The 12,033-nt window shown below is 44.9% G+C and overlaps 2 protein-coding genes across 5 annotated transcripts in view; one reads left to right on the top strand and one right to left on the bottom strand.

Moving 5' to 3' along the window:
- Positions 1 to 12,033, top strand: part of LOC140430792 (uncharacterized) — a 145,027-nt gene that overhangs the window by 121,083 nt on the left and 11,911 nt on the right. The window lies entirely within an intron of this gene.
- Positions 1 to 12,033, bottom strand: part of pdpr (pyruvate dehydrogenase phosphatase regulatory subunit) — a 120,541-nt gene that overhangs the window by 30,299 nt on the left and 78,209 nt on the right. For both annotated transcript variants that reach the window (XM_072518482.1, XM_072518481.1), the window contains 2 exons: positions 7,935 to 8,068; positions 1,841 to 1,989 (listed from right to left, as the gene is read on the bottom strand). In XM_072518482.1, the coding sequence (XP_072374583.1) occupies positions 1,841 to 1,989; positions 7,935 to 8,068 (283 nt within the window). The remainder of the gene's footprint in view (positions 1 to 1,840; positions 1,990 to 7,934; positions 8,069 to 12,033) is intronic.

A 12,033-nucleotide genomic window follows, 5' to 3' on the forward strand; every position in this document is an offset into this window, starting at 1 on the left:
TTTCCAAGAGCCGGTGCAGACTCGATGGGCCGAATGGCCTCCTTCTGCTCTGTAAATTCTATGAAAGTCAAGAGGCATGGATATGGGTTTCAACAGCAGATGAACTGAGACAGGTATGGAGCCAGGTGATATTACAGAAATGAAAGAGGTGGTCTCATAATGACACGGATGTGTAGTTGGAAGCTCAACACATTGTCAAACATGACTCCAGGGTTACAGATGTTTGGTTCAGACTCAGACTGCTGCCAAGGAAAGGGATGGAATAAGTAGTTCGGGAACAAAGTCTGTGGCAAGAACAAATCTTCCTAATATTTCATTGGTGGACATTTTTCTCATCTAGTTTGGGGTGTCCAATAAGAACAAAGAACAAAGAAAAGTACAGCACAGGAACAGGCCCCTCCTAGCCCGTGCTGACCATGCTGCCCGACTAAACTAAAATCTTCAACACTTCCTGGGTCCGTATCCCTCTATTCCCATCCTATTCATGTATTTGTCAAGATGCCCCTTAAATGTCACTATCATCCCTGCTTCCACCACCTCCACTGGCAGCGGGTTCCAGGCACCCATTACACTCTGTGTAAAAAAAACTTGCCTCGTACATCTCCTCTAAAACTTGCCCCTCGCACCTTAAACCTATGCCTCCTAGTAATTGACCCCTCTACCCCGGGGAAAAGCCTCTGACTATCCACTCTGTCTATGCCCCTCATAATTTTGTAGACCTCTATCAGGTCACCCCTCAACCTCCGTCGTTCCAGTGAGAACAAACCAAGTTTATTCAATCGCTCCTCATAGCTAATGCCCTCCATACCAGGCAACATCCTGGTAAATCTCTTCTGCACCCTCTCTAAAGCCTCCACATCCTTCTGGTAGTGTGGCGACCAGAATTGAACACTATACTCCAAGTGTGGCCTTACTAAGGTTCTACAGCTGCAACATGGCTTGCCAATTCTTATACTCAATGCCCCGGCCAATGAAGGCAAGCATGCCGTATGCCTTCTTGACTACCTTCTCCACCTGTGTTGCCCCTTTCAGTGGGCCTGTACACCTAGATCTCTCTGACTTTCAATACTCTTGAGGGTTCTGCCATTCACTGTATATTCCCTACCTGCATTAGACCTTCCAAAATGCATTACCTCACATTTGTCTGGATTAAACTCCATCTGCCATCTCTCCGCCCAAGTCTCCAAACGATCTAAATCCTGCTTTGTCCTCTGACAGTCCTCATCGCTATCCGCAATTCCACCAACCTTTGTGTCGTCTGCAAACTTACTAATCAGACCAGTTACATTTTCCTCCAAATCATTTATATATACTACGAACAGCAAAGGTCCCAGCACTGATCCCTGCGGAACACCACTAGTCACAGCCCTCCAATTAGAAAAGCATCCTTCCATTGCTACTCTCTGCCTTCTATGACCTAGCCAGTTCTGTATCCACCTTGCCAGAAGTCTGACAAGAGACTGTGGAATCAAGAGAGTTGGTGTTGGGGTAGTTGGGTATTGTCAGCATACCTGTCAAACATTCTAGAAAAGATGGACACAGATTTGGGAGCTGACAGTATGCTCAAGGAATTTGGAGATGAAAAGCAGGTTGGAGGTGGTAGTTTGCAAGAACAAAAGAGTCAAGAGTCATTGTTCTTTTTGAGGAGTGGGATGGTAGCAGAAGATTGGAAGGCGAAGCAGTCACACTTTCTGCTAAACATTCCTTCAATAAACACTATTGCAGCCATTGTACGTAAAGGAAGCTGTAATGATATTCTGATGGCAGGTTTCAAATTACAATGTGTGTATTTCCTGGTGCCGAACTTTAGTGGCTTCTGAGCAGACATGTGAACTAGTACCTGCGTTTGTTGAGTCGCACTACGCTGCAGTCATTCTGGTAGCCGCCCCGTTCATTCAGCATTCCTGTGTGCACAATGTGTCCTACAGGAACATCCAAGTCATTGGAGCAGAGGTGCTGCAGTATTTCTAGTGCCTGGCCACCTGAGGACTTGAGCAGAGAGTCTGATCAGCACACAATACATACAACAGAGAACAAACTGATTTTTAAACAGATCTTCACTTCAAGATGTTTAAATTTAGAATTGGATCTTTGTCCAAAATCTTCCAAACTTGCCTATGGGTCTTGATGTTTCAAAATGATAAGACCTGGGTAGTGGATGTGACCTACATTCCCTCTAGTTTCCTTATGCTGCATGCAGCAAGCTTGTTGCACTGCTGCATGGTCCCTTTAAGATTTCTGCGCAACTAAAAGGAATGGCTTTCTGTGCGTGGCCTGTTTGGTTAAGTTCTAGGCTTCTGCGCAATCATGAACTCACGCAGTTCAGAGGAAACATTGGTCCTGATCAACATTAGTTTTTCAACCACCAATTCCAGAGATGGTGGGCGGCAAGGTGGCACAGTGGTTAGCACTGCTGCCTCATGGTGCCGAGCACCCGGGTTCGATCCCGGTCCCGAGTCACTGTCCATGTGGAGTTTGCACATTCTCCCCGCGTCTGCGTGGGTCTCACCCCCATAACCCAAAGATGTGCAGGGTAGGTGGATTGGCCACACTAAGTTGCCCCTTAAATGGAAAAAAATGTTGTTTTTTTAATTTTGAAAACTCCAGAAATAAGCTATTGCAGTCTCCTCTTCATCGGGAAGAGTAACTGGAAGCTTGGGCTGTGGAATCCTCCTTTCACACAGCAGCTGCTGATTTTACTCACATAACAGTCACTTCAGAGAAGCTCAATGCACGTGAAGGACATTCATATATTGCTGGGACGTGGTAAGAAACTAAAGAAGCGCAAGGCATTCTTTCTCAGTTATGAGATTTGGGTCTGCACACCATCAGTTGCATCTGGAGATGGCAACTGGTGTAGTCTCAAAAGGCCGCTCCAGTAGGTCCTCCAAAAAATGTTGGCATGACATAAATAACGGCATTACACTAGTAAACAGGATTACATGGAAATGTACTCCAAGACTTCAAATTGGACTTTTTATTTTAAAAATGAGTGAAGTTTCATCCTATGGATTTTTGATTGGATTAAATCTTTTAAAACAAGGTTGACAATGAAGAATTTCAATTCCATTGCAAGTCCCTTCGGCAAATCCACTTACTAAACTGGGCATCAAAAGAAGTGGATGAATAAGGAAATTAAAGTCTTACTTCTGTGATGGCAAACTACTGATATCTATGAGCTGAAATGAGAAAACACCGAGAAGAAGGTAGCATGGATTTCTGATGGGCAGGTTACGTTCAAATCAAATCATTAATTCCCCAAGAAAATCCCAGAGTGTATAGATAAAGGGAACTTGATGAATGGTGTACACGTAGATTTTCAGAAGCCATTTGATAAGGTCCCACATTTAAAGAATTTGAGGAACAGGTTAAAGGGATTAAGCAGCTTTATCTAAAATAAATTACTGACTAGCCACACGTAGCTCCAAAGACATTGTTTTAGCCACTTGCATAAGTACTGGTTGAAAACAACTTGGGTACATTCTCATATCCACATAAACATACTTCACATGTGTAGATTTATTTAGTAACACCATTCTATATACTGGGAACTAAAGGCTGAATCAAAAAATGCTTGCTTTTTCCATTTTAACCAATAAACATACACGTAAATTATGATAAACATTCATACACCATGCCAATATGGAGACAAATGCTTATTCTTTTATTTTACTAATCATAAATGCAATTAGCAATATCTGGAATCTCAAATGAACAATATATTGGACATCATTGTATTAAGAGGTGTATGAAGGCAGCTCAGAAAGTATTGTATGGGTGTAAATTGACACTTTGCAGAATGGTGAGACACAGTAGTACTGTGCAGATGAACCTCTTTTGTTTCCATTTATCCAAATGATTTTGACATGCACAGAAGGAAGGATATTTGCTACTGACATCAGATCAGAGGCATGTCAAACTCATAAGGACTGCAGGCTGGCAGACAGTTCAGTAGCTCGATTGTTTGAAAATGCAGTTCAATTTTACAACCCCAAAAAATCAGTCCAAAGTAACATGTCAATGACAGCAAGATCCTAACAGAATCAAGGAACAAAGGGATCCAAGGATAAAAAGAAAGAGTGTACACACAGGGTTGTAAAGCAGCAAAAAGGATTGTCTTTTATACAGAGGAATGATGAAAGATTTTGAGGAGGTAAACAAAAGCAAGGTTGTTTCCTCAATACCGAATCTGTAAGGAGCATAAATTCAGTCATTTATAAGTCTTTTCACACAGGGTTATTAAAATTATGAATCGTGCATGCTAGCACAGTGGTTAGCACTGTTGCTTCACAGCGCTTGGTCCTGAATTCGATTCTCGCTTGGATCACTGTTTTGTGGGGTCTGCACATTTCCCCCAGTGTCTGCATAGGTTCCCTCCGGGTGCTCCGGTTTCCTCCCACAAATCCCGAAAGATGTGCTTGTTAGGTGAATTGGACATTCTGAATTCTCCCTCAGTGTACCCGAACAGGCGTCGCAGTGGGGCAACTAGGGAATTTTCACAGTATCTTCATTGCATTAGGCTGACAGGCCCACAGATTCCAGGTTTACCCCACCCACTTTCCCCTTTTTAAACAGGAGTGTCACAAGAACACAAGAAATGGGAGGAGTAGACCATATGGTCTGTCAAGCTTGTTCCATCATTCAGTACGATTGTGGCTGATCCTGGACTTTAACTCCACTTTCCCATCCGCTTCCCATATTCTTTAATTCACTGAGACACCAACATTCTGCTTATCCCTGCCTCAACGATAGAACATCCACAACCCTCTGGGGTAGGGAAATATAAAGATTCACAACCCTTTAAGTAAAGTAATTTCGCCTCGTTTAAATCCTAAAAGGCTGGCCCCTTTATCCTGAGACTGTGTCCCCTGACCAGGGGATAAAATCTCTCAGCGTTACCCCATCAAGCCCCTTCAGAACATTGCAAGTTTCAATGAGATCTCATTCTTCTAAACTTCAGAGAATATAAACCCAATTTACTTTGCCTCTCATCATAGGACAACCTCCTCGTCCCAAATTAGTGAACCTTGGTTGTACTGCCTCCAATTAAGTACATCTTTCTTAACTGTGAACACCAAAGCTGCATGCAGTATTCTAGATGCAGTCTCACCAAACCCTCTACAACTGTAAGGTTTCTTTACTCTTGTGCTCCAATCCCCTTTCAATAAAGGCCAATATGCCATTTGTCTTTCTAAGTGCATGCTGTACCCGCATGCTAACTTTCTGCATTTCTTTTGAGCATACCCAAGTCTCTTCGAACATCAACACTTACGAATTTCACACCTTTTTAAAAATCTTCTGCTTTTCTATTTCTACCACCAAAGTGAATAATTTCACACTTCCCGACATTACACCCGATCTGCAATCGTGCTGCCTATTCACTTCACCTTACTCTTTGCAGGCTGTCTTCCCCAGTTTACCTTTCCCCTTAACTTTGTATAATCAGCAAACTTAGACACATTTCTCTGTCTCTTCATCTAAGTTATTAACATAGATTGTAAATAACTGAGGCCCCAGCACTGATTCTTGCAGCACTTCACTGCTCACTGCTTGCCTTGAAAAAGAACCATTCATGCCCACTCTCTTTCTATCCATTAACCAATCCTCTATCGATGCTAAAATATAAGAATCATAGAATCACTACAGGGCAGGAGGCCATTCGGGCCATCGAGTCTGTACCGACCCTCTGAAAGAGCACCGTATCTAGACCCATTCCCATGCCCTATCCCCATAAACCCACCAAACCTATACATCCCAATACACTCACTAAGGGGCAATAGCATGACCAATCCACCTAATCTACACATTTTTGAACGAAGGGAGGAAACTGGAGGAAACCCACGCAGACACGGGGAGAAAGTGCAAGCTCCACACAGAATTGAACCCGGGTCCCAGATGCTGTGAGGCAGCAGTGCTAACCACTGTGCCACCGTGCTGCCCCAACTCTCTTAAGCTCTTATCTTGCCAATTAACCTTTTGGAAATCCAGGAATGCTACATCTACTAGTTCTCCTTTATCTATCCTCCTAGTTATATTCTCAAAAATATGTAATATATTTGTCCAACAGGATTTCCCTTTAGTAAAACCATGTTCACTTGTTCTGATCATACTATGCATTTTTAAGTGTATTGTTAAGACTTCCTTAATCATAGAGTCTAGCACTTTTCCAACAATTGGTGTTAGACTAATTGGTCTATTTTCTCTCTCCCTTCTTTCTTGAAACACAGTGCAACATTTGTCAACTTCCAATCTAATTGGACCATTTCAGAATCTAATGGGACAAGTGTCAAACCTATGAAATTGTGGAAAATCATAGCCATGTACCTTAGGGTGTACACCATCAGGTCCCATGGATTTGTCCCATTTTAGTCCCTTAAGTTTCTCCAATATTCTTTCTCTGCTGATATTAATTTCCATAATTTCCTCAGAATAGCATTTGCAATCCTCTAGGCCCCAGGGATGATTTCTATATTCAAGAAGAATTGGAACATTGTGGTCAGAGCCTCCACAATTTGCCTCTTCCGCCCTTCACTTGCAAGCTTTGCATTTATTTTCAAACCATATTTCATTTCCCTGGATCAACTTCTGAAATGCTTTTCACTGTACTTGGGTGGACTTCTCATTTCCTGAAATCTCCCAATTTATGTCAACTTAACAGCATTTGGTTCCGTGCACTTTTGCAACCGTGTGAAATACAAGCTATTCAATGGTGAATTAATTAATGTGATTGTGATCCTTACAACTTCCTATTGCCTCATTGATTGCCTGTTCCTGATCCGCCATTGGAATTCCCAGGCCTTTCAGAGAGGGTATATCCAGACTGGTTCAATCTCACAGGCTCATACTCAGGACAGGTTCATCTTCCAGGGTCACCTTGTCTCATGATTACAATAAGTAAAACCAGTGACAGGCATGTACAAAATGTTCCTTTGGATTGTCTGTTCAATGGTTTGAAGCAGATTCCATATTTGGAAGTTACTTTATTTAAGCATAATACACTCAGTATTTGAGCTTCAGAGCCAGCATAGACAAGATGGGCCTAATGGTTTATTTCTGATCTGAAAACATTCTATGATTACTCATTGTCCACAAGCGTGGTGGAAGGAAAAGAATCAATAATTTTCAAAAGGATATGCATTAAAGGAAACAAACTTACAGGGTTACAGAGATGAAGCAGGGAATGGGACTGACTGGACTGTTCTGCAGGAGCCCAGAACGAGCTCAATATGCCAAATGGCCTCCTTCTATGCTGTGAATGACTATATGATTCCACAATCTTCTTCAACTTGCATTGGAAACAGTTCAGAGAAGGTGCATTAGTTTGATTCCTGGGATGAAGAGGTTGCCTTGAGCTAATGTTCAGCAGGCTGGAACTATACTCATTGGAATTTAGAAGCACAAGATGTGATCTTATTGAAACAGAAGATTCTGAGGAGGCATGACAATGTAGATCTGAGAACATGTTAATCTTCTTGCAGGAATCTAGTACTGGGGCAGAGTTTCAAAATAAGACATCTTCAAATTAAGACGGAGGTTAGGAGGAATTTCTTTTCGGAGAGCAGTGAAGGCTGGGTCATTTGAGTTGGGCACATTTTTTGTCAACAAGGTTATGTTCAGCAGGTACTCCTGCTGCTATTTTGTGTTTTTATGTTCTCTTTCCTCTCCACAATCTGCAAGACCATTTTGATGGATTTAAACAGCACAGAGGTAGGGGAGATCTGGTAAGGGATTCACAATTCAGATTCTCAGGATTTCACCCTCAAATTCATGTTCCCAAGTCTACAGCAAAGTATTGCTATACTTCACCTTCCTTAGTTGCACACGGCCCTATTGTAATTTTTCAGCCACTTATATCTTTCAGCCTTTAGGATATTTTTGAGGGGATCAGTATTGATCCAGCTGTAGCACGCATTCCTGCTTCAGCAGAAACTTACACTGAGTTCAAACTTGGTGAAAGATGACATGTCAATGACACAAACAGCCTCCTTACAGCACTTGACCTCTGCTCCTACAATGTCAAACCAGTCTGGTTTGTAGAACGTCTTACTCTGGTCTAATTCCAACAAATCTGGGAAGACAAAAATAAGTAGTTCAGAGATTGAGATTTCAGATTAACAAGGGACAGCCAATTACAGAAAATGCATAAGAGGCTATAGATGAATGTGGGACAGACAAGAGAAGGTGCACATACAGACCACAGACTGATTGTGGGACAAACAGGATAAAGCACAAAAATTGATGTTGGACATCAAAGTCACGCTGCCTGGACTTCAAAAGAGTTGAAATTGGTGTCCTGATGGCCCCCATTTTTGCTCTTGGTGTATTGCAGTGTTAATGTAAGCCTACTTGTGACACTAATAAAGATTATTATTATTATTATAGATTACTTACATTTGGGTATAGAAAGCACCACCTTGACATTTTTTAACAAGATAAAAATAGAGGTTTGGCAAACATTGAAGAGGGCTGTGAAAGAGACGGTTTAGCCAATTGGGCAGTATGAAGGCATATGCAATTTAATGTAGACTAATATGAGGTAATTAATCTTGACAAAAAACATAGAAATATACAGAGATGTGAATTGGATGGCTGGTAGCACAGTGGTTAGTACTGTTGCTTCACAGCACCATGGACCCAGGTTCGATTCCCAGCTTGTGTCACTGAGCAGAGTCTGCACATTCTCCCTGTGTCTGCATGGGTTTCCTCCGGGTATTCCGCTTTTCCTCCCAGAAGTCATGAAAGACATGCTTGTTAGGTGAATTGGACATTCTGAATTCTCCCTCTGTGTACCCAAAGAGGCCCCGTGGTGTGGCGACTAGGGGATTTTCACAGTAACTTCATTGCAGTGTTAATGTAAGCCTATTTGTGACACTAATAAAGGTTATTATTATTAACAATATAAGGTTTCAAACATACAATTCCTAAAAATAGAGAGAGCAAGTACAGATAACCATTGAAATGACTAGCTGCATAATGGGTTTTTATGACAAAGTAAATAGAATACAATAGTTGAATTTGCACAAATCATTGGTTAGCCCGCAGTTAGAGAACACAGTTTTGGGCACTGCGTAATAGAAGACATTGAACCCATAGAGAATGTAGATTCACTAGGATAATGATAGACAGCACCAAGGATGGGAACCTGTAATTAATTATGAGGGGAGCCTTTGGATACTGGGTCTATTTCCAATGGAATGGATGTGAAGATTTTACTTACTTAAGTCCTCCACTACAACAGTGATTACATTTCAAAAGTATTCCGATGGTTGTAGACCACTTTTGAATGCCCGGAGGTCATGAAAGACACTTAAGATTTAGCCACAAGGGGGACTTCCGGGTGCGGCGATGACCAGCTAAGTCGCACGTTTCGGCAGCTCCCGTTGGAACGGACTTTTGGGCTCTTAATAGGAGCCCCAACAGCAATTTAAACGGCCAAAAACACTGTGCGGTAAACCAGAAGGGAATCCCCCCGGACACGCATGGATAAGGGAGAGGATAGGGGCCGGATTGCGGAGGATCCTCTGGAGCAGCGGCAAGGAAGGGAAGCTCAAAGCAAGATGGTGTCGGAAGGTGGCCGTTTGTTATGGGGCCCGGACCAACAAGAGTTCCTGCGGCGCTGTGTGGAAGAGCTGAAGAAGAAGTTGAAGAAGGAGCTGTTGGCCCTGATATTACAGGCGATTGAAGGGCTAAAGGAGGAGCAGAGGACCCAAGAGCTGGAGCTTCGGGTCGCGTAGGCAAAGGCTGCTGAAAATGAAGATGAAATACAGTGCCTGGTGGTGAAGACAGAGACACACGAGGCACAGCACAAAAGGTGTGTGGAAAGGTTGGAAGTACTGGAGAATAATTCGAGGAGGAAGTATTTAAGAGTCCTGGGTCTTCCCGAAGGCGCAGAGGGGCAGACGTCGGGACATATGTGAGCATGATGTTTCACTCGCTAATGGGATCAGAGGCCCCGACGGGCCCTTTGGAGGTGGAGGGAGCTTATCGAGTTCTGGCGCGAAGACCGAAGGCTGGAGAAATACCTCGAGCTATAGTGGTGAGGTTTCTCCGCTACAATGACAGAGAGACGGTCCTCAGATGGGCGAAGAAAACTCGGAGCTGTAGGTGGGAGAACGCGGTGATCCGCGTATACCAGAATTGGAGTGCGGAGGTGGCGAGAAGGAGGGCAAGTTTTAATCGGGCTAAGGCAGTGCTTCACAAAAAGAAGATCCAGTTTGGAATGTTGCAACCGGCGAGATTGTGGGTCACACACCAAGGGAAGCACCACTTTTTTGAGACGGCAGAAGAGGCGTGGACATTCATTGTTGACGGGAAGCTGGAATAGTCTGGCGCGAGAAAGAGCTTTTGGGACAAAGTGGTGGGGTGATTATGTGGGGCGAGAAAAGGGGGGGGGATGATTTTTCAATTTGTTAATTTTGTGATCCTGTAACTTTTCTCTCTTCCCCATGTTGGGGGGGGGGGGGGGGGGGGGGGGGGGAGTATGAGGAACTGTGGGCGCCGGCCATTAGGGGCGGGGCCGAGTGGGAAACGCGGGCTTTGTTCCCGCGCTATGGTAATTATGGCGGGAACAGGGACGCAGGAAGGAGGGGGCCTCGCACAGTGGGGGCCGAGGACAAGGGGGGAAGCCGAGGTCAGCCAGAGTTCGCTGACTTCTGGGAGCAACATGGGGGGTGCAACTACACTAGAGGGGGATCTAGCGGGGGGAGGGGGGGGTTAACTGGGTTGCTGCTGCGAAGGAGAAGGGGGAGCTGTTATGGGATGGGGTGGTCGAGGCGGAAGGGCGCCGTCAGGGGGGATATACGGGTACGTGGGAACCGAGTGAGGAGCTGGGTTAAAAAAGGGGATGGCTAGTCGACAAGGGGGGGGGGGTAAAGAGCCCCCCAACCCGGCTGATCACGTGGAACGTGAGAGGGCTGAACGGGCCGACTAAAAGGGCACGGGTACTCGCACACCTAAAGAAATTAAAGGCAGACGTGGCTATGTTGCAGGAGACGCATCTGAAACTGATAGACCAGGTCAGACTACGTAAAGGATGGGTGGGGCAGGTGTTTCATTCGGGTTTAGATGCGAAGAACAGGGGGGTGGCTATCTTAGTGGGGAAACGGGTACTGTTTGAGGCAAAGACCATAGTGGCGGATAGTGGGGGTAGATATATGATGGTGAGTGGCAGATTGCAAGGGGAGGCGGTGGTTCTGGTGAACGTATACGCCCCGAACTGGGATGATGCAAATTTTATGAGGCGTATGTTGGGACGTATCCCGGACCTGGAGGCGGGAAAGTTGGTAATGGGGGGAGACTTCAATACGGTGCTTGATCCAGGGCTGGACCGGTCGAGGTCCAGGACCGGGAGGAGGCCGGCAGCGGCCAGGGTGCTCAAGGACTTCATGGAGCAGATGGGAGGGGTAGACCCCTGGAGATTTAGTAGGCCTAGGAGTAAGGAGTTCTCATTTTTCTCCCATGTTCACAAAGTATACTCACGGATAGACTTTTTTGTCTTGGGAAGGGCACTGATTCCGAAGGTGACAGGGACGGAATATACGGCCATAGCCATTTCGGACCACGCTCCACATTGGGTAGACCTGGAGGTAGGAGAGGAAAAAGAACAGCACCCACTCTGGAGAATGGATATGGGCTTATTGGCGGATGAGGGGGTATGTTTACGGGTGAGGGGGTGCATCGAAAGGTACTTGGAGCTTTCTGACAATGGAGAGGTTCAGGTGGGAGTGGTTTGGGAGGCGTTGAAGGCGGTGGTCAGAGGGGAACTGATATCCATAAGGGCACATAAAGGGAAGCAAGAGGGTAAAGAAAGGGAGCGATTGTTGAAAGAACTTTTGAGGGTGGACAGGTAATATGCGGAGGCACCGGAGGAGGGACTGTACAGGGAAAGACAAAGGCTACATGTGGAATTTGACCTGCTGACCACGGGTAAGGCAGAGGCACAGTGGAGGAGGGCACAGGGTGTACAGTATGAGTATGGAGAGAAGGCGAGTCGGCTACTGGCCCACCAATTGAGGAAGAGGGGAGCAGCGAGGG

The sequence above is a fragment of the Scyliorhinus torazame genome, chromosome 10, assembly GCF_047496885.1.
Source record: "Scyliorhinus torazame isolate Kashiwa2021f chromosome 10, sScyTor2.1, whole genome shotgun sequence".
Taxonomy (NCBI): domain Eukaryota; kingdom Metazoa; phylum Chordata; class Chondrichthyes; order Carcharhiniformes; family Scyliorhinidae; genus Scyliorhinus; species Scyliorhinus torazame.